The following is a 22,631-nucleotide window of genomic DNA, read 5'->3' as shown; positions in this document are numbered from 1 at the left end:
TCTAAGATGGCATAAGTGTGATGGGGGGGTTCAATGGATTTCGAACCAATCCTAAAATAAAAAAAAGCCCTGGACCCCCACAAAAGGTTCAAGGCCTATTCACACCAATATGAATGTTCAGTTTTTGAATATGGTTTGTCTGTTCAGACCAATGGAAAAATGGCACTGAATGAAAATGCAAATTTGCTCTCTCAGTAGGTGGCACTTATTTGTATTTGCTATAGTGTTTACCAAATAACACCAAATACAAGAGTACAGAGATAAGAAAGCCAGTTCCATATTCATCTTCTATAGTTTACTGTCGCTTAACAAATTTGTCGGGAGTGCCACCAAGTCAGCTCTTGTGACCAAAAGCTCAAAACTTAGTGGTCGGCAAATATTCTTTGCAGTGCAATCAAAAGATAATACAATGTGGTCGCATTGATGGCCATGCTAATGTGTCGTCTGAACACACAGTTCATTTAACTAAAAATTAGTGCTGTCAAACGATTAATTGTGATTAATTGCAACCAAAATAAAAGTTTTGGTTTACATAATATGTGTGTGTGTTGTGTATATGTATTATGTATATATAAATATACACACATGAATGTATATATTTCAGAAAAAAAATAGATATTAAATATATTTATAGGTAAATTATATGAATACAAATATTTTCAAAATATATACTGTGTGTCTATTTATATATACATAATAAAAATACACAGTACACACGCATATATTATGTAAACAAGAATGTTTAATTTGGATGCAATTAATTGCGATTAATCGTTTGGTAGCACTATTAAAAAACTTTACTGAATTTCATGCACAATGTACACAAATCTTAAAATGTTTGAAAAACCCAAAGTATACTTGGTTAGCTGACTAAATAGGCAGAACCGCTGCATGACAACATCTTCTAAGACCAGAAAAGCATTTTTCATTTAAGTTTTACGAACATACCTTTTGGTCAGTTGGAAATGTGGTAAATCCCACAATGCTTCTGTCATACATTAATCTAGATTTCCATCTCTATATTTTTTCTTTCAGACCCCGGTCCTCCAGCGGGCATTAAAGCTGTACCATCCTCTGCCACCAGTGTGGTGGTATCCTGGCTTCCCCCTATAAAGCCCAATGGTATCATCCGAAAATACACAATTTACTGTTCCAGCCCTGGATCAGGCCAACCGGTGAGACAAAAAGGGGTAACTTGTTTTTAACATTGATTTTGGTGTTGGTGTCACTTGGTGTAGTATTTTTGTTAAAAAATGAAGGCATGCTTGTGTTTGTGTGTTAGTTGAAGCAGAAGAAAGTGAATATTTGCGTATTTTTTACACTTATGTGCTTGCTTTATTTCATATGGGTATGGGCACAATATGTGTGGATTTTAGATTCTATCTTTTTATTTATTTTTTTCGATTCTAAGTTTAAATCAGTGTTTATTTCGCCATATTGTCTATTTGTGTCTGGATTTGTGTCGAGTGTATTTTTAATCTGTGCATGTGTGAGGTTGTGCTGCAGTATCAGCAGGATGTGTGTGTGCGTGTGTGTATGTGTAAATGAGAGGCTCATACTGCAGTGTGTGCATGCAAGCTCACCCTCCCGTCTCATTTGCATATCTGCGTCTCATCACGTTGCCTAGACAACCTCATCTGTTCATCAGGGAGGGCAGGAAACAAGCTGACAGCACACACACAAACACACACACATCCCACAGGCTCGATCACATTTATAACCACCTCTTTGACAAACACACACACACACACACACGTAATTTGTGTACTCTCACACTGAATTAATGTACCTGTCCAGATATACACATGCTCACTTTCTTCCTTTCTTTCGCTCATTCACAAATCACTCCTCTCTCTCTCTCTCTCTCCGGCCTCTCACAGAGCACGGGGTGATTACTATGTAAATGAGTGTGAGAGGAGAAGAGGGGGAGGAGGAGGTAGAGAAGGAGGGGGGTGGGGGGTCAGACTCAGCGTGCGGGGAGTACTTTTGTTCCTCTTTTCATTATCTCCCTCTATCGCTCCCCGGATCACTGCTATCTCCACACCGGAGGAATATTTTAATATCCGTTACAGTGCCCCACCCCTCCCGTTTGCACCTCCCGTACCTGATTCATGCTGAGAGACACAGAGAGAGAGAGAGAGAGAGAGAGAGAGAGAGAGAGAGAGAGAGAGAGAGAGAGAAAATATGATCTCTTGTAAGGGAACCTCTTCCTAAAATATGAAGGCAGCTAAATATATGAGACCCATTTGTCCTTGTTTTTATTGTGAAAAATGTAGAGTGATGTAATTTAATATTATTATTATTATTATTAAAGTGATAGTTCACCCAAAAATGAAAATTCTGTCATTAATTGTTCAACCTTATGTCCGTCCAAACTCGAAAGACCATCTTCGAAACACAAATTAAGATGTTTTTGATGAAATCTGAGTGCTTTCTGGGACCTGCATAGACAGCAACAGAACTACCACATTCAAGGCCCAGAAAGGTAGTAAGGACATCATTAAAACAGTCCATGTGACATCAGTGGTAAATCAACAGCATTTTTATGAAGCTACGAGAATCTTTTTTTTGTCAGTCTTTGATGCGTTCACTAGAGTACCATGATGTATGCATGTGATGATGCTGCTGATGCAGGAATGTTCTGACATAGAACGCCCATCTCTCTTAGTTCATCATCTGTATATTCTTGTTCGAATAAGTAAGGCTGGGCAAAAAAATTGCAAGTTATCCTCGCTGTTGAAACCTTCATACAAGTTTACGAAGACTTTTATCTATAGTGTGCATCTTCCTCTGCTTGCAAACAAGGTGCAGCACATCAAGTTTCTACATCAGAATGTTATTTTTCATAAAGCCATTATTTTTTTTATTTGTGCACAAAAATTATTCTTGTAGCTTCATAAAATTGAGGTTGAACCACTGATGTCACATGGACTATTTTAATGATGTCCTAACTACCTTTCTGGGCCTTAAACATTTCAGTTGTGTTACTGTCTATGCAGGGTCAGAAAGCTCTCGGATTTCATAAAAAAATATCTTAATTTTGCTATGAACAAAGGTCTTACGGGTTTGCAAAGAAGGCTAGCTCAGAAAATTGTGATGAACTCCATCTTGGAGATAGGCTCCATCCGAAATCGCATACTGTAAAGTAGTTGCTAAAACTTACTTTGCGACTGTTAAAAAAGTAAGTTATAGTATGAATGTCTGTAGTACGAATATAATTCAGACTTACTTCATCTGCCATGTTGTCACTGCAACAGTAAAGTATCCATTTGATGCTGGCTTCAGAATCTCAGCGGAAACAGCAGGTCATCAATACTATTAATTTGAACATACTACTCGCCTCACGTACTGTTTTTCACCTGCTACATCTATATTGTATGGAAATAGGCATATTCACATGCAGGGAAATAGTTATTTCCAAGATGGCCGACCAAAGTGGTCTCTAAGTATACCTGGGGAACTCATGTGTCCAAAGACCTTTAAAAATATATTATAGTATCTACTATCATCTACATCTACTATTTATTTATTTATTTGCTTTCATACTGGTGCAGCAAAATTAAAGTAAATTTTTGAAATTAAATGTAAAGTGTTCCAAATCAATCACTTATGAGGTTCCATTTCATTAAAAATGCTCCCTCAGAAGACAACTGCTATAAAGAGAGAAAGCTATTTCTGATTATGAATAGAATATGGAAATATATTTATACAAAATCCATTAGCCTCAAACCGTCATAAAAGCCATCTCATCATGAATTGAGACAACACTATGTGTGTGTGTGGATGTGTTAGCGTCAGGGCCGAGGGGTATGACGGAGGATGGCAGGGCAGCATTCAGGGCGATCGGTGGGAATGACACTGTGTGTGTTTGCATGTCTGTGGGCAGCAGACGTTTACTGTGATGAGCATGCGTTTGGACAGCAGACACACGGCTCTCTTAAACACACTACAATTACACAGAGCTGGAAGCACAGCCTAATGTCATGTTATTTATGTGTGTGTACAGCGTACATTTTTGTTTCTGTTGTGCATTACAATGAAAGGTGGATATAATAATAGAAATACTCATCGTGGTGTGTGTGTGTGTCACGCATGCTGAGGTGAGCAGCAGATATCTCTCATTAGTCGGCCTCTATTGTTAGTGTTATCTGAGGCTGACTGATCTAGTGTGTCTAGGGGTATTGTCTTTTTACCCTCTCATCTACTTGTGTAAGGCCCCCTGGGTCGCTCTCACACACATACATAGACGCAAACGCACACACAGACACATAGTTCAGCCTTTTTCACTCACATAAAGAAAAGCAGCAGATATCTCTTAGCATGTTATTTAGCTAAAAATTGTTTGAATAATCATTTTCTCCAGGTGCTGCCACACCAAGACTTACACATTCATCTTCACCTTTAAAGAGTCCAGTATAAATTCTGCATTAAAACAAGTCATCATCTTTCATTTCTAGCTTTAAAAAGCATTTTTATATAAGAGCCGGAGCCTAAAGCAAGGCCAAAAACATTCTCTGTGCAAATACACACGTTAATTCTTAGGAAGTGCAGTTCTGTTGTGTAAAACAAGTTATATATGTGTTACTTTTAAACTGAATCTGTAATTTAGGTGTGAAATTTTGCGGGGAAAATGGTCACTGTCAATTATTTAATAATGTATAAAGTACATCTTACACATAAGTGACTTTTAAACCAAGCAACTTTGTTCTGTCAACGCAACAAATTTATGTTGGTAAGTGCGATTTGTGTGAATTTCAATGCTCTGAATTCATGTGACTAAAGGTACAGTAACATGAAAGTAAGATTTCTTCACACAAATTCCACAATGGTTTCAAACTGCTGATGTGATTCTGCTGCACTTATACTCTGTGTAGGCAACTTTTTCATGCTCATGCGAAATTCACGACCACACTGATTCCTATTGAAATTACGAGATTTTGTCCCCAAAATATTGCAGACCAATGATAGATGTGACTGTTTACTTAATAGAATATATAATTCCCACCTACATTTTTAAATTCTAACTAGGTAAAAGAGAAAACTGACTATAGAAGTAGCCAATTTATGCTGTTGCCTATATCAGCTCTAGGCACATTTGTAACTTTGTGTTTCTGCAATGGGTTCTCCAGGCTCCCAGCGAATATGAAGCCAACCCTGAGCTGCTGATATACAGAATCACCCACCTGACCCGGGGTCAGCAGTATTTGATCTGGGCAGCCGCCGTCACCACTGCTGGTCGGGGCAATATCAGCGAGAAGGTGACTGTGGAGCCTGCTGGAAAAGGTGAGTACACCTTGAGTTTAATGGGAAAATAATTATTAATAACCATGCTGATGTGATATATCTCCAATCATATCTGTACCTAAACATATGCACTAAAGTCAGTATTTGATCTCAAAACAGACAGACTGACAGGTTCCGTGCAGAAATTGATGTTTGAGGTTTCCTGTCTGTAATTAAGCTTTATTTACTTAGCAATCGTGTAGAAATTGTGCAATTGCCTGATAAGGCAGATGACCTGAGTGAGAACTGGGTGTTACAGGTCATTCTCTGTCACTGATGCTCTCTTCTCTTCCTTTTCTTTGATTTTCTCCTGATGGATAGAGGTAAAGCCTGTCATTTATTATGTGGAGAGGAGTAAAAGCATCAAAATGAGAAAGAGATGGCAGACAATGACCTGGCCAATATGCCAGACAATGAAGGGGGCAGTTCAATCAATATTTCTTGGGTCAGAAAACCAGGGAGAGAATCTATGAATGTGTGTGTGTGTGTGTGTGTGTGTGTGTGTTCTTATTTAACAAGTAATTCACAGCTTGTTTAAAGAGCAAGAGTCCCTTGATACATATAAAATATACTTTTAATGGGGATGTTCACACAGAATTAAATTAAATTTTATTATTATTATTATTTGTATTTAAAAATGCGAGGTGCAGTGCAGTGGAATAGGAAAAAACAGGAAGTCAAAATATGCAATTTTTTTTTTTAAAGGTTGAACTTGAGTATCATGTTTTTAGAATAGTATAGTATCATGCATGAGAGCATCTGCAAAAGAGTTGTGCGCAGTGGTCAAAGATGTCTGTCTAAGTTGGCTTGGTAGCCTTGTAGGCAGCGTGCCAACATAAAGTGCCATTGCGCTTCGGACGTACCGAGTTTGAGTCCCAGCTTGCGGACCTTTCCCGATCCCGCCCCCCTCTCTCTCCCTCCCATTTCGCTTCCCGTCCTATCACAATAAAGGCAAAAAATACCAAAAAAATAATTCAGTCTAGTTCACCAGTATATTAATACATGACTCTTTATTTGTCCTACTCAGCTCCTGCTAAAATCCTGTCTTTCGGAGGAACGGTGACCACTCCCTGGATGAAGGAAGTTCGGCTGCCATGCAGCTCAGTGGGAGAGCCAACACCCACCATCAAATGGACCAAAGACAGGTCTAGGATCAGCTTTCATCACTGTGTTTTTCCAATGAGTTCTTGAAATATAGAAACTTAAAGGTTTAGATTTACAAACCCAAATACCTAATCACATAATCACCTCTAATTCATTCAAGATGAGAAGGTCAATATGACTGATTTGCTCCTTACAGTGAGGACACCGCCATCCCAGTTACTCAAGATGGTCACCGGAATATTCTTTCAAATGGTACCCTGGTGCTGCGCTCTGTAAAAGCCGAGGATTCTGGGTACTACACCTGCACAGCCACCAACACACTGGGGTTTGACACAATCATCGTTAACCTGCTGGTACAAGGTAAGTAAGTGCATACTTTCATGCCTTCCTGTAAAATGTTCCTGGGACAACATTCCTATTAACAAGATTTTAAGATTTGATTTTAGGGTTAAGGTGCCGTCACATGGAATTTATTTCAATTTTGGGCAAAAAAAGGTCCATTGTCAATAGCATAAAGCTCACAAGTCACTTTCAAAGTAGCCTTATGTTGGTCAGTTTGGCAATTAGTGTGACCAACTTAAACCTGTTGCAAAATCTGTATGGGTAAATCGTTCGCTCTCAAGTAAAATTCTCAATTTCACAGATTCCTATTGATGACTCAATTTCGACAACAAAAAAATTCCAAACAACAGTAAATGTGACCACATCTATAGGGTGGGGATATAGATTATATATGGATATAGATGTCTTGTTTCAGGACAAGTAAAAGTTAATTTACATCAAAACACATGCTAGGAAAACCATGGTGGCTGAAATATAAAATACTGAACGCTGGTGTTTGAATGTTAAAAGAAAAATTCCCATCAATCTCTGTGTGTCCTGTATTATAGTGCCTCCAGATCAACCACGTTTGACAGTTTCCACCACGTCGACTTCTTCAATCACTTTGGCTTGGATCCCTGGAGACAATGGAGGAAGCTCCATCAGAGGTACAAGCACCTGTCCTGTCTCTTTCTGGTCACTTCAGAATTTTTATATAGTGGGCTCCTCAAAGTAAAAGTCATTTCATTTTCTTTTCTCTATCTCTAAGGTTTCTTTACATTTTGCAGACTCTCTCTTTTTTCTGTCTATCTGTCTTTCTTTAAGACTGTGATTAATCTGTCACTGTGTCACGTTACTGTCAAACTGCTTGCATCGCACAGTAAATTAAGCTTAAAAAAAAAAACATGTCTTTGGTGTTTGTGTGTGTAAAGGTGGGAGGAAAATAAGGAGAATACAAGACTGTCAGTGGGTAAATCCTTTTGATGTGGCGCCCTTTATTTTGCCATCTGCCAAAGCCAAAATCAGACACCAAATCTGGGCCGCTCCTAATGATGGGAGACGCCATATTGTGCATCTACAGTATTTGCATAACTGTGCAGTCAGCATTTCTCTCCCTGTCTGGGTTACTAACGGAGGTTTACAGCAATTTGATCAGCACTTCATCTGAGATTGTTACTCTAAGATTAGTCTGTAAGGTCAATGCACCATCTGGTGGTGATGTTAGGAAGTGTTCTGAGTTAGGCTTGCAATGCCAGCATGATGTTTGATTCCCAGGAATTGCAACTGATAATCCAATACAATGTAATAATATCATTAATAAAATCCTATCAATAATATATTGTATATGTGTGTGCATGTTCAGGTTTCGTGCTGCAGTATTCAGTAGATAACACTGAGGAGTGGAAGGATGTCTTCATTAGCTCCAGCGAACGCTCTTTCAAGTTGGACAACCTGCGTTGTGGTACCTGGTACAAAGTCAAGCTTGCAGCAAAAAACAGTGTGGGAGCTGGTCGCATCAGCGAGATCATTGAGGCCAAGACTCACGGCAGAGGTGAGCAGTTCTTAATAGCCAGGCATGCAGATGGCACTAGGGACAGGGGGGACATGACCCGATCCTTCCCCTCACTGTCTCAATGAAAGGCTCTATTGGTAAACAGATGATTAACCAGGGTTTCCACTATGTACATTAGTCTAAGTAGTGGCGAGTCTGGTGACCGTTCCTTAAACGTGTACCAAGAGATTTTTGAAACACGCTTTTGACTGCAGTGTCTGACAAAGTCCCAAAACACACTTGTAGCCAATCAGCAGTAAGGGGGCGTTTCTTGTCCTGATAGCGAGGAGAGAGCACTCAATTTGAGTGCACAGGATGCATATTACATTACATTTACATTTAGTCATTTAGCAGACACTTTTATTCAAAATTAGCATGTTAGCAGACCGACTGTAGATTGAAAGAGATGCTAGGTAAAAAAAGAGGAAAATATCAGAGAAACAAAACATTAAAAAGAAGGGTTACAATTAGACATGAGGTAGGACCTGCGTAAATATCGGAGCAGCTTTCCTACGGTGGAGAGAACCTCAAGGAGTGGGAAGGGCTCGAATTGGATGCTGAGGTTGCTTTGTTTCTTTTTGATAGGTGAGTAACGTTGATTTTGCTTTGTTTCACAAAACTTATCAATGTTGGATTTTGTTTTTGAATGTGCTTGTGTGTCGTCATCACATGTTTCCGCGATCGTCGTTGCCATGGTTGCGTATGTACGTGTGGGGCTAAGATTTCAAAATAGGGGCGAGGCACGGCGGCTGAGAGAGCTTAACGCACTGCAACTTCACAAAACACATTCAAATAGAAAAGGCACCAGCAAATTAAGAAAACATCTTCATCAGTTTGACAGCACACGTGCTCCAAATACTCACAACACAACGAAATACAAAAACAAGCTGCAAATGCTCACAACAAAACGAAAATTAACTTTTTAGTTTTTTGGCGTATTGATTACCATTTGTATAACCACAGTTGTACAAATACCATGGTTAAACTATGGTAAGAGTAGTAAATCCATGGTTAATTTGTGCATGATTACAGTAACCATTTTTTGACTTTCGACGTTTACGTTCTCTTGTGTGTGTATGTGCTACGACTCCTGACCCCGGGGTCCTATGAGGAACTGGTAGCTGCCTCAATTGTGCCTGTGATCATATACAGGTGCATCTCAAACAATTGAATATCATGGAAAAGTTCTTTATTTTTTGTCATTTCATTCAAAAAAGCAAACTTTCTTATATTCTAGATTCATTGCACACAAACTGAAATATTTAAATACAGGTTTAATTATGCACTCAATACTTGGTTGGGGCTCCTTTTGCATGAATTACTGCTTCAATGCGGCGTGGCATGAAGGTGATCAGCCTGTAGCACTGCTGAGGTGTTATTGAAGCCCAGGTTGCTTTGATAGCGGCCTTCATGTCCTCTGTATTGTTTGTCAGATGTTACTTATCTTCCTTTTCACAAAACCCCATAGATTCTCTGTGAGGTTCAGGTCAGGCATGTTGGCTGGCCAGTCAAGCACAGTAATATCATGGTCATCAAACCACTTGGTAGGAGCAGGTGCTAAAGTCCTGCTGCAAAATGAAATCAGCATGTCCATAAAGCTTGTCAGCAGATGGAAGCATAAAGTGCTCCAAAATCTCCTGGTAGATGGCAGCATTGACTTTGGACTTGATAAAACACAATGAACCAACACCAGCAGACGTCACGGCAACCCAAATCATCACTGACTTCAGAAACATCACACTGGACTTTGGATTATGTGCCTCTCCAGTGCGCCAGACCTTGATTTCCAAATGAAATGCTAAATGTACTTTCATCTGAAAAGAAGACTGTGGACCTCTGGGCAACAGTCCAGTTATTTTTCTCCTTACCCCAGGTGAAATACTTCTGACGATTTTCTGGTTCAGGAGTGGCTTGGTTCTAGGAATGTGACAGCTGTAGCCCTTTTCCTGAAGATGTCTGAGTGTGGTGACTCTTGATGTGCTGACTTCGGGTTCAGTCCACTCTTTGTGAAGCTCTCCCAAGTTCTTGAATCGGCTTTTCCTGACAATCTTCCCAAGGCTGTGGTCCTCTGTTTTGCTTGTGCACCTTTTCCTACCACACTTTTTCCTTCCAGTCAACTTTCTATGAATATATTTTGATACAGCACTCTGTGAACAGCCAGCCCTTTCAGTTATTACCTTCTGTGACTTACCCTTCTTGTGGAGGGTTATGATTATCATCTTCTGGACAACTGTCAAGTCAGTTCTCTTTCTCATAATTGTGGTTAAATGTTCTAAACTATACCCAAAAGGTACCCAGTATTTATACTCAAAATTAATCAAACTAATCAAGCTCAAATGGAATATTCTAATTTTTTAAGATGCACCTGTACTATCATCTATGACTGAGCTGGTGATTTGTCTGGACTGCTGGACAGCTTGTTCCCCCCCAAGTTAAAAAAATCCTATCTGCACCCCTGTAAATATCTATAGATTACAGTTCTTGCAGCTTGTTCACGTTTACAAAAGAAATATATATATATATATATATATATATATATATATATATATATATATATATATATATTATATATATATATATATATATATATATATATATATATATATATATATATACATATATTCATAAACACTACTGTTTAAACTGTAAAAAAATTTTTTAACAAGTCTCTTATGCTCACCAAGCAATATATTTTAAAATGCAATCGATGTAAGTGTAATATATTTCTGTGATGGCAAAGCAGAATTTTCAGCAGCCATTATTCCATTCTTCAGTGTCACATGATCCTTCAAAAATCATTATATTAACTTCTGATCAACTTAAGGAAGTCGTGGCCTAATGGTTAGAGAGTCGGACTCCCAATCGAAGGGTTGTGAGTTCGAGTCTCGGGCTGGCAGGAATTGTGGGTGGGGGGAGTGAATGTACAGCGCTCTCTCCACCCTCAATACCACGACTTAGGTGCCCTTGAGCAAGGCACTGAACCCCCAACTGCTCCCCGGGCGCCGCAGCATAAATGGCTGCCCACTGCTCCGGGTGTGTGTTCACAGTGTGTGTGTGTTCACTGCTCTGTGTGTGTGCACTTCGGATGGGTTAAATGCAGAGCATCAATTTCTGAGTATGGGTCACCATACTTGGCTGAATGTCACGTCACTTTAATGCATCCGTACGGAGTAATTTCTTTACAAAAAGTTTGCACAGTAATGAATATCCACTTTAATAAAAATTTTAAATTCGAAGATAAATCTAAATCAATTGGGTGTTGTATATGACATTTAGACATGTGAAATTAGATTATATGGTTATTAATCTATTGTATCAAAAGGGTGTTTTAAGGACACATCGTCAAGTGGCTACATTGGCGGCACTAAATGTAAACAATGCCACTGAAATCAACAGAACTTGTACATTTTTCTGTTTATTGCTGCTGAAAATGGTCAATTATTGTCATGTTTTGGGCTGTCCTAATCAGTCGGACCGGGAAAAACATTTGGAATACTATAGATTGCCAAAAGTTAAAACAAATCAAGGAGAACCGTCTGAGAAAAGAAGGCATTTGTGGTTGGTCAAACTGAACCAGGATTTTGCAGGGCAAGAATCTTGACAATATTCATGTTTGTTCTTATCATTGCTTGCCACGTAGGGGAAATATTGGGCTAATAGCTTAACTTATACTGCTCGTATGGATCTTTTCCACCCATTAACTTTAGTTCAAATATCATGCCCTTTATTACTTGCTAAGTCCTTCTCTATATGTTTTACAACTTCCACACATTTTTTCCATGGTTTAGACAGCATAAATTAGTAGAACAACGTCTTCAGTAGTACAGTATCCATGCAATCCATGCTGTTGTTTACATCTTAGTATATCCAATATGTCCGTGCATCCGGGTAACTGACCAAACTGTGATGTAGGTGCAAGTACTCTATACATCACATGTTAATATAGATTGTAAAATGTGATCTTTTCTTGCTTTGCAGAGCCGCAATTCAATAAAGACCAGCCCCTCTTCACTCACATCAACTCTACCCATGCCCGCCTCAACTTGCAGGGCTGGACGAGCGGCGGCTGCCCCATCACTGCTGTCCTGCTAGAGTTCCGCCCCAAAGGCACCTGGGCTTGGCAGAACGTGCGCACCAATGCCTCAGCTGATATATTCCTCGCCGAGCTGCGTGAGGCCACTTGGTATGAGCTAAAGATGAAGGCATGCAACAGCGCCGGGTGTGGAAACCAGAGCTCCCAGTTTGCCACACTGGATTATGACGGTAGTAAGTTTACAAGCAAGAGAGAGTTTCATTTCCCAGTAATTCTGCCACCATTAGTCAAGTCACTCAATTTTCATTCAATAATTGTTCGGATGTACAAATATATTTCCTCCAGGGCCAGGGCATGTAATAGAGGACATCACAAAAGAACATGAACAATTAGCAGCTAAATCAATTAATTAAGCTGTTTTTAGGCCTGAATTTTTGAGATAAGAAGCCTTGACGTGAGCTTTATCTCGATCTCTGTACTTATCTCCGTTTCCTTTCCTCCACAGGCACTATCCCGCCTATTAAGTCAGCACGAGGGGAAGGGGAGGATGTTAAAAAGCTTTTCTCTATCGGCTGCCCTGTCATCCTCATCACACTGGGCATGGCCCTACTTTTCATTATCCGAAAGAAACGCAAAGAAAAGAGACTCAAGAGACTTAGAGGTGAGAGTGAAATAGGGCGAAAATTTATAAAAATGCTGTTTGAATAGAATATTATATATACAGTGGTGGCCAAAATTGTTAGAACACTTGGCATATTTAAGAGGTTTCAGTGGTTTTTGTTGAATTGGCCATTACAATACCCATAAAGTGAACTATTGGTGAAACTACCTGCGATGGAAGGAATCTGCTGGAACATTGAATATGATGGACTGGAACCCTCAAAGTCTGGACCTCAACTCCATTGAGCAAATTTGGGGCGAGCTGGAAAATAAACTGGATAGATCTATTATACATACAAGGAAAGCTTTTGGCTTAAGTTGCAGAAGGCATGGGATAACATTAGTGATGAAGTTCTAAGGAAATATATTGACACTATACCAATGTCAGCGAGATGTGCTGCTGTAATTGATGCAAAAGATAGACATACCAAATATTAAAGTTAAAAGTGGATAAAAACAGTATGACTCACTTTATCTGATATTTGTTGTGCTCAGGGCAACCATCTGCATGTTTCATGAACATTATGAAATGAAATCATGTTTTGGAGGCAAAAAAAAAAGTCAATAATTTCAGATCTGTCAGGTGTTCTTACAATTTTGGCCACCACTGTATAGTTTCTATTTTTTTTTTGTATTTCATATTTTCCTATTTATATTAGACATTTTCAGAATCATTAGAATAAAATTAATCTCATTTCCATCTGTAGATGCTAAGAGCTTGGCTGAGATGCTTATCAGGTAAGGATATATTCAGAAGTCTGTGTACAGATTAAACTCCAGAATTAAACTCAAAAATTAAACTCAAAATGAATGTCTTACATAATTTGTGTATAAGGAAGTGGCAATACATTTTTCCCCTCTGTGTTTGTGTGTGTCTGTCTGTGATTGTTTTGTACCTGGAGCAGTAAGAACAATCGAAGTTTTGACACTCCTGTGAAAGGCCCACCTCAGGGACCCCGACTGCACATAGATATCCCCCGCGTGCAACTGCTCATCGAGGACAAAGAGGGAATCAAGCAGATAGGTCAGTGTTTGCATGTGGGTTTGCATATATGCAAATCATATGCTATTGCAATATATATAAAAAAAAAAAAAATCTTATATTGAGTTGAGTTGATTCCTAAAAGAAACACTGATGAACAGAAAAAGAAAAGAAAAAAAACTCCTGAATGCCTCCTCATGGCATGCGTGTATTTCTCTTTTGTGTGTGATAGGTGAAGACAAGGCCACCATCCCTGTGACAGACACTGAGTTCAGCCAATCAGTGAATCCTCAGAGCTTCTGTACGGGCGTGTCTGTGCATCACCCCGCCCTCATCCAGAACACAGGCCCTTTGATTGACATGTCAGACATCAGGCCGGGCACCAGTATGTCACAGCTCACCCACTCATTCCATAACAGATGGAAGATGGTATAATTAGTGAATGTTTCAAACTCTCTCTGATATTACTTTTCTCAGATCCAGTATCGAGGAAGAGTGTGAAGTCTGCACACAGCACGAGGAACCGCTATTCCAGCCAGTGGACTCTGACTAAATGTCAGGCGTCCACACCTGCTCGCACTCTCACCTCAGATTGGCGGACAGTGGGCTCCCAGCATGGCATCACGGTCACAGAGAGTGACAGCTACAGCGCCAGCCTGTCCCAGGACACAGGTCCACAAACTTACACACACACACACACACATTTTAGATTTTAAGAATATTTATGGTTCCATTAACCAGACTTATTCTGACCAAAACTTTTGACAAAAAGGGCCAGCATATGAAGAGTGTGAACACTCATTCTGTCCTCTCCTGTGCTCAGATAAGGGACGAAACAGTATGGTGTCCACAGAGAGTGCGTCTTCCACCTATGAGGAGCTGGCCCGAGCGTACGAACACGCTAAGCTGGAGGAGCACCTGCAGCACGCCAAGTTTGAGATCACAGAGTGCTTTATCTCTGACAGCTCCTCTGATCAGATGACCACAGGCACCAACGATAACGCAGACAGCATGACTTCTATGAGCACACCATCTGAACCAGGCATCTGTCGCTTCACTGCTTCTCCGCCCAAACCACAGGATTACGACCGCGGCAAAAACGTTGCAGTGCCCATTCCCCATCGCGCCAACAAGAGTGAGTTGACAACACATTTTGGGGGTGATAAATGTTTCTTGTTGGAGCTGTGAAGTCCAGCTTGTGTAATTTCCAGAATTCCAGAATTTTATGATTTTAATCAATTCTAATGATTTTTGGCCCATAATAATATAATTAAATTATTAATTTTGACCCATACAACGTATTGTTGGTTATTGCTACAAATATATCCATATGACTTGCGACTGGTTTTGTGGTCCAGGGTCACATATATATTACAGCGATATCTATAGAAAAGCCTCCAACTACAGAAGCTGTAATTTAACATTGTTGTACTGACACTTGTCTCTGTCCTAAAGGTGAGTACTGTAACCTCCCCCTCTACATGAAGACCGACCCTTTTTTCCGGAAACAGGCTGAGCTGCACGACCCTTGCCCTGTGGTCCCACCTCGCGAGGCCTCCATCCGGAGCCTTGCCGCTCGGGCCTATCACACACAGGGCCGCCACATGACATTAGACCCCTCCAAGCAACAGGCCCTGACGCTGGGCCACGGAGGCCTGAGCAGCCTGACCAGCTCAGGGGCCTCTGGTACATCGGGCCCAGCTTCAAGCGGGGCCGCTGGGAGCTCCAGCATCAGCTCAGGCACAGCCACCCTGCCCCAGAGGACTCTCACCATGCCCAGCACCTCCTCCACCTCCTTGGCCCCAAGCGGGGCTGCTGCCGCTGGAGCAGGAGCCAGCGCTTGCTCCACGGGAGGAAGCGGCCCGACGCCCGGCAGCTCCAAGGTCGGGGGATCCAGAGACTCTCTGCTCGAGAGCAGCTCTTCCGGCCTGGGCAGACTGCAAAAGCAGAATGCTGGGGCGTACTCCAAATCCTACACTCTGGTGTAGCTCACACACATTCGTATACTCATACAGTACGTTCCCACACTCCTGGAGTCTGGACAGGGGCGGAAATGAACAATGGCGGGACAGGGGTCTCTCTCTTTTCCTCGCTGTTACCTTTTTTTGCTTTCCTTTTTTTATTTTTCTGCTCAAGCTTTTTTATCTGGCCTTCTCTACGATTAAATATGCCAAACCCCAGGACCCTTTCTCCCAATTTTGTCTTTTTTTTTTTTGTCTTACGTTTTGTCCTTCTCTCTCACTTTCTTCCCCTCTCTCCTTTCTCTTCTCTCTGTCAAAGACACCTTGGACCTTATGCACGAAATGCTTTCCATGTGCACTTGTTAATTTGATTTCTTGACTTCGGAAAATAGGGGAAAAAAAGCTGTTTTAAGATATATTGTTTCACATTAACCTGTCTAGATGTTTTTAGGCTGTCAAAAAAGTGTCTCTCTTTACGTCTCTCATACTGCAACTCATTGCCTTGGAAAGCTTATGCATAAACAAATCCACCATGGTGTCCACCTTCCGCCCCTCCTGATCCACAATGGTCTGGAAAAACAGCTCGAAGATGAAAATCTCGACTGCCTGAATCGAGTCTTTGGGATTTTTTTCATGCAATTGATGACACAGTATAGAGTGTTATTGACTATTTTGTAAACAAACAAGAAAAAAAAAAAAAAAACACGGATGTATGGTTACTGTACTTTTATTTTTTTGTTTGGTTTTCTATTTTCGAAATTTTGAACTTTAGCACTATGGAGAGCCGGGTGGACCCACTGAGCTTTCTCAAGCTTGTGTACATGTGGTGTGTGTGTGTGTGTGCATGTGTATGTATATGTGTAAATATATATGTATACATGTGGCCAGCACACACCTTTGAAGGACCTCTCGACCAAGCTTGCGTGCTTGGTCTCTTGGCATCAGATCGGCTTGGAGACGCCAAGTGCCGCCCACTGAGCAACAAGGTCTAGAGTCCATCTGAAATGGGGGAACAAGTTGGAGAGAGTATGTAAAGGGTGGACGCATCTCCCTTCTCTTCTCTCTCGACTCCCTTTGATATGAAAGAAAGGCTCGTTTTGCTGTTTGTTCGTTCAATTGTTTGTGTTTGATGCCATATACTTATCACCCCTCCTTCCCCACCCAGACCTCCCCCAAAAACGTTACCACTTCCTCTGTCTCACTGTGAACGCCTAACAGCCTCTCCTGGATGGACCAAGCACAGGCAGAAAGGCGGGAAGAGGGCAGAGAGGTAGGGAGGAATTAGAGGCAGACGGGCCCATGAACAGAGAGGGAGAGATATCTGCCATCGCTGTGTAGCTTTTCTGTGTTTGTTCATCGTTTCTCTTTATTCTTTGCTTTCCTTCCCCACATGAAGACTCTAGCGGTCATTCCTATTCGAAGGTCTTAGAGACTCTAGCTTTAGGTAGCGCAGGGGTGGATAAAGGAGGGAATGAGTGAAATGTAGGAGGGGAAGGTTTCATTCAACCCCTAAATGGATCGAAATGCCTCTCAACCCTCCTTCGTTCACTCAGTTTCCAAAGCAAAGCCCCATCACAGAGAAACTTCCAAAAATCAACAAACTCTCCCAATGATTTCAATGGACAAAAAAGTACTACATCAGGGCTCCTGCAATACAAAAGAAAAAAAAAAAAGAAAATATATTGCAATGTTTGTTGTCAAAATATATACATATATATTTCTATCTAAAGATATAGTAAATATATACGTGGTGAGAGCAGAGATTTAATGCCATATCTAATTGAAAAAGAAAAATTTTATTTTAAAAAAGATTTGAAGACAATCGCTCAGTGGGAGGTGCAGCAGTAAGCGAGAGGAGGTGTCGATCAAGAAACGCTGAGATAAACGGGTAACATAACTAAGAGAGATTGAAAAAGAACGGCAGAGGGTGTGTTTCGACATGCCGCGGTTGGGAATTCTGGGGAAAGATCGTTGAGGTTCCCAAACTAACTTCCTGTAATTGTTATAATCAGCCGGGCTGCATAGTGCAACACGCCTGTATGGTATGAAGGAGATATTTATGGACATTTCTGAACACACTCTCTACAGTTGCTTGGAAACAATGGAAATTTGCCACTGCAACTTCAGCTCATAGATGGATATCTGTGAGTGCCATCTGAATCCATGCACCATCTCTACTGCCCAATGAATAGTTTAAAATACCCACAGTGCTTTGAGAGCTTTCCATCAGGTCCCTAAAGAGACAGTTCACCCAAAAACTAAAATTCGGTCATTATTTACTTACCTTCATATTGTTCCAAACCAACATTATTTCTTCTGTGGAACACAGGAGTGCCTTGTCCATACAGTGAAAGTACACTAGTATTGGCGATAAGTGAAATATTGATATGGTAATACCAGAAACAATCCAGCACCAGTAATATCTGGTTGAAACTCCAACACAGCATATTGCACCTTAGCGCTGGTTGCCACCCATCATAAAATGGAAACAAGAAGATGATGCAGTGTGTAAAAATAATAGAGAAATAGAAATGGCTCTAACAGGTCTAAATGAACAAAATTTGGACCCCACTGACTTTCATTGTATGGAATTATTGATGAACAGTGAATAGATGGTGAATGATGACAAAATGTAAATTCTGAGTGAACTATTCCTTTAAGGTGAGATTGCTCCTGTGATATAAAAAAAATAATAATTCAAGCTTTCAGAACGTCTGATAGTTTAGATCTTATTTATCAGGGGAAAGACTGCTACATTTATGTACTGCATATTTATTGGTGTGTTAGAACTCAACCCCTGCAGACTTCAGCACAGGAAATAGCACGCATTTATCGTTTGTACAACAGGATTCAGTTTCATGTAGCCGCCTGAGCATATCTCATGTTAGGAAGACTTGACACAACAAATCCTAAGGTACAGAGTAGGGACATGTCGTGTTGGGTTTAAAAATTGAGTGGACTGAACGATAGTATATCTGTTTGTGGCATATGAAAAAAAAAAAAATCTGTTTGACTTACCAGGAGATGTTTTATTGGTGGCTTGATAAATTAGGATTGTGTTACAGTGTACCCAAAGTTGTGTAAGATAAATAAATTTGATCACTCAGATCTAACCCAAACTTCAGATAGAGTTGCGAAGAATGTGGACTTGTTTTAAAAACAGTGAAAGACGTATGTGTTCCTCTTATTGCTGCTCAAATCCCCACTGACTGGGTTATTAAGTCTGTCTGATGGCAGATGTGCCCAGTGCATTTTGCCATGAACATGTTTCATTAGGATTAGACCGATATCTATATCAGTATTCATGCCTGTTCAGGTGAAACATCTTGTGAAAATATTCCCTGGACCACCCCAGAAAGCCCCCACGTCCCATGATTTTGACTTAAAATGAATTAAGATTTATTTTTTTTATTTTTTCTCTGTTGCATTCTTTATGAAAATAGATATATCAAACTTAGTTTCTGTTTGGTTCTATGATGATTTGTGTTGAAAAGAAAATGCAGTTGTGTTGCGCAACGGGGCAGGCCTGTTTAGCCAGTCGAATCAGGGACCCCCAAGCTCCTACCAATCATAGGAGAAGCTGTGAGGATATTGGGCGGAGTCAGGAACAGAACTCCATCCCCACACGCCTGTTTCCCCGCCCGAATGATCCGATTAGCCCCTGTTCCTCAACCAATAAAAATTCCTGCTATACCCATGACCTCCCTGTCAGCATAATTTCTAATCTACAAATAAAGACTCTTGTATATATGAAACTGTTTTGTATAAATAATTACTATTTTCGACATCTCCATTAGCAACCAGAGCACAATTATAAGTCTGGTTAAAGGTATAACTTTAAATGTGAGGGGATTAAAAAGACAAAAAAAAGTATAAAATCTAACAAAAAATACTTTACACCTTGAGTTTTGAATGGGGCACATAAACCCAGACCAGATGTCTGGCATTTGATTTATTTTCTCCTTTTTATAATTTGTCTTATGTTTTTATTAATTTATGTTGTTGGTTGTTTTGTTTGTTTTTACTTTTACTTTTTTTTTTTTTTCCTCTACATTTTGGTTAACTTGACGAAAAATGGCATTGCATGCTCTGAATATTTTGCTGGTTATTAAAAGAAAAAAGAAAAGGAGACAAATAACTAAAAGTGGAAAAAGTTTAAAAAATGCGGAGGGGATTCCTAAACTTTTATGGAAAAGTTGCTTCAATTTGCAATTGCTTGTGTTTAAATATACAGTTTTTTTTTTTTTCTATGAAAACAAAACAAAAACAGAAAAAGAGTACTCCAACACTTTGTGCAATAAAGCTATCTTTCTATGAATGATGAATGGTGCCTTGTCCTTTGTGTCTTTTTTAATCTATCCATCTATCTATCCATATATTTTCCCCTACATTTTACATTAAAAAACAAACAAACAAACAAACAAACAATTGTAGCAATTGTTTTCAGTAGTGCAATTGTAGTGCCAGAGATGCAAACAGGTGGGGGGGGGGCTCATTTGTAGTTACTTTAAGGTATTTTAAAAAAATATTTGCATTACCTTATATGCCAAAAATGGAAAATTTTCACAATAAATAAATTAATAGATAAAAAAAATAGCATATTGTTCCAACATTTTACAAAAATCAAGATTCAATATATTTGGTCAAAATCCCATGTTATAAAATATGTGCTATGCAGGCTATTTAAGACAATATCGGCTGATTAGATGGCAATGCTGACCTAAAATGCAAAATGTTTGCCCTCTCTCTCTTCACTGTTCCCGTACCTCAGACCCCCCCAAAAAATATATATATTACTCATATTAGCAGTGAAATGTAGCATGATTATGTAAAACGTCATATGCTCACTGGATGTCATGACAACAAATGTCATGAAGGAAAAGTTTTTAAAAAGACAGAAAATAAAAATAAAAATGAAACAAATGATTTACAAGTTTAGCATACGTTTATCAAAGTAGGAAATATAATTATTGCTCTTGAAATACAAAATGGAGGCGGGTCCGGACTTTGAGAAGCACTAGCCTAGTTAAAGGGGTCATATGACGTTGCTAAAAAGAACATTATTTTGTGTATTTGGTGTAATGCATTGTGTTTATGCAGTTTAAGGTAAAAACCATTATTTTCTACATACTGTACAGTCGTGGCCAAAAGTTTTGAGAATTACATAAATATTAGTTTTCAAAAAGTTTGCTGCTAAACTGCTTTTAGATCTTTGTTTCAATTGTTTCTGTGATGTACTGAAATATAATTACAAGCACTTCATATGTTTCAAAGGCTTTTATCGACAATTACATGACATTTATGCAAAGAGTCAGTATTTGCAGCGTTGGCCCTTCTTTTTCAGGACCTCTGCAATTCGACTGGGCATGCTCTCAATCAACTTCTGGGCCAAATCCTGACTGATAGCAACCCATTCTTTCATAATAACTTCTTGGAGTTTGTCAGAATTAGTGGGTTTTTGTTTGTCCACCCGCCTCTTGAGGATTGACCACAAGTTCTCAATGGGATTAAGATCTGGGGAGTTTCCAGGCCATGGACCCAAAATTTCAACATTCTGGTCCCCGAGCCACTTAGTTATCACTTTTGCCTTATGGCACAGTGCTCCATCGTGCTCTGAAAATGCATTGTTCTTCACCAAACTGTTGTTGGGTTGTTGGAAGAAGTTGCTGTTGGAGTGGGTTTTGGTACCATTCTTTATTCATGGCTGTGTTTTTGGGCAGAATTGTGAGTGAGCCCACTCCCTTGGATGAGAAGCAACCCCACACATGAATGGTGTCAGGATGCTTTACTGTTGGCATGACACAGGACTGATGGTAGCGCTCACCTTTTCTTCTCTGGACAAGCCTTTTTCCAGATGCCCCAAACAATCGGAAAGGGGCTTCATCGGAGAATATGACTTTGCCACAGTCCTCAGCAGTCCATTCACTATACTTTCTGCAGAAGATCAATCTGTCCCTGATGTTTTTTTGGAGAGAAGTGGCTTATTTTGCTGCCCTTCTTGACACCAGGCCGTCTTGGCCTCACTGTGCGTGCAGATGCGCTCACACCTGCCTGCTGCCATTCCTGAGCAAGCTCTGCACTGGTGGCACTCCGATCCCGCAGCTGAATCCTCTTTAGGAGACGATCCTGGCGCTTGCTGGACTTTCTTGGACGCCCTGAAGCCTTCTTTACAAGAATTGAACCTCTTTCCTTGAAGTTCTTGATGAACTGATAAATTGTTGATTTAGGTGCAATCTTAGTAGCCACAATATCCTTGCCTGTGAAGCCATTTTTATGCAACGCAATGATGGCTGCACGCGTTTCTTTGCAGGTCACCATGGTTAACAATGTAAGAACAATGATTTCAAGCATCACCCTCCTTTTAACATGTCAAGTCTGCCATTCTAACCCAATCAGCCTGACATAATGATCTCCAGCCTTGTGCTCGTCAACATTCTCACCTGACAACAAGACTAACAAGATGATTACTGAAATGATCTCAGCAGGTCCTTTAATGACAGCAATGAAATGCAGTGGAAAGGTTTTTTTTGGGATTAAGGTAATTTTCATGGCAAAGAAGGACTATGCAATTCATCTGATCACTCTTCATAACATTCTGGAGTATATGCAAATTGCTATTATAAAAACTTAGGCAGCAACTTTTCCAATTTCCAATATTTATGTAATTCTCAAAACTTTTGGCCACGACTGTACATTACTTTACAAAATTAGTTTTACAAAGCTCATCGTTCTGAA

At 40.0% G+C, this 22,631-nt stretch overlaps 1 protein-coding gene across 8 annotated transcripts in view; it reads left to right on the top strand.

Annotated features, from left to right (window-relative positions):
* The window catches only part of LOC109109487 (Down syndrome cell adhesion molecule-like protein 1 homolog), a 130,693-nt gene extending 110,479 nt beyond the window's left edge, over window positions 1–20,214 (top strand). For 2 of the 8 annotated variants that reach the window (XM_042739184.1, XM_042739189.1), the window contains exons 20-33: window positions 1,036–1,190; window positions 5,130–5,283; window positions 6,311–6,428; window positions 6,584–6,747; window positions 7,278–7,376; window positions 8,072–8,260; window positions 12,239–12,526; window positions 12,799–12,954; window positions 13,661–13,691; window positions 13,856–13,977; window positions 14,168–14,320; window positions 14,413–14,607; window positions 14,759–15,070; window positions 15,391–20,214. In XM_042739184.1, the coding sequence (XP_042595118.1) occupies window positions 1,036–1,190; window positions 5,130–5,283; window positions 6,311–6,428; window positions 6,584–6,747; window positions 7,278–7,376; window positions 8,072–8,260; window positions 12,239–12,526; window positions 12,799–12,954; window positions 13,661–13,691; window positions 13,856–13,977; window positions 14,168–14,320; window positions 14,413–14,607; window positions 14,759–15,070; window positions 15,391–15,923 (2,669 nt within the window). In that variant the 3' untranslated portion in view covers window positions 15,924–20,214. The remainder of the gene's footprint in view (window positions 1–1,035; window positions 1,191–5,129; window positions 5,284–6,310; window positions 6,429–6,583; window positions 6,748–7,277; window positions 7,377–8,071; window positions 8,261–12,238; window positions 12,527–12,798; window positions 12,955–13,660; window positions 13,692–13,855; window positions 13,978–14,167; window positions 14,321–14,412; window positions 14,608–14,758; window positions 15,071–15,390) is intronic. The other 6 variants (XM_042739187.1, XM_042739190.1, XM_042739188.1 and 3 more) reach the window with 4 other exon arrangements.
* The last annotated feature ends 2,417 nt before the right edge of the window (window positions 20,215–22,631 follow it).

Source organism: Cyprinus carpio, chromosome B15, assembly GCF_018340385.1.
Source record: "Cyprinus carpio isolate SPL01 chromosome B15, ASM1834038v1, whole genome shotgun sequence".
Taxonomy (NCBI): Eukaryota; Metazoa; Chordata; class Actinopteri; order Cypriniformes; family Cyprinidae; genus Cyprinus; species Cyprinus carpio.
The sequence above is the reverse complement of the archived record's forward strand: the minus strand, read 5'-3'. Positions and strand labels throughout refer to the sequence as shown.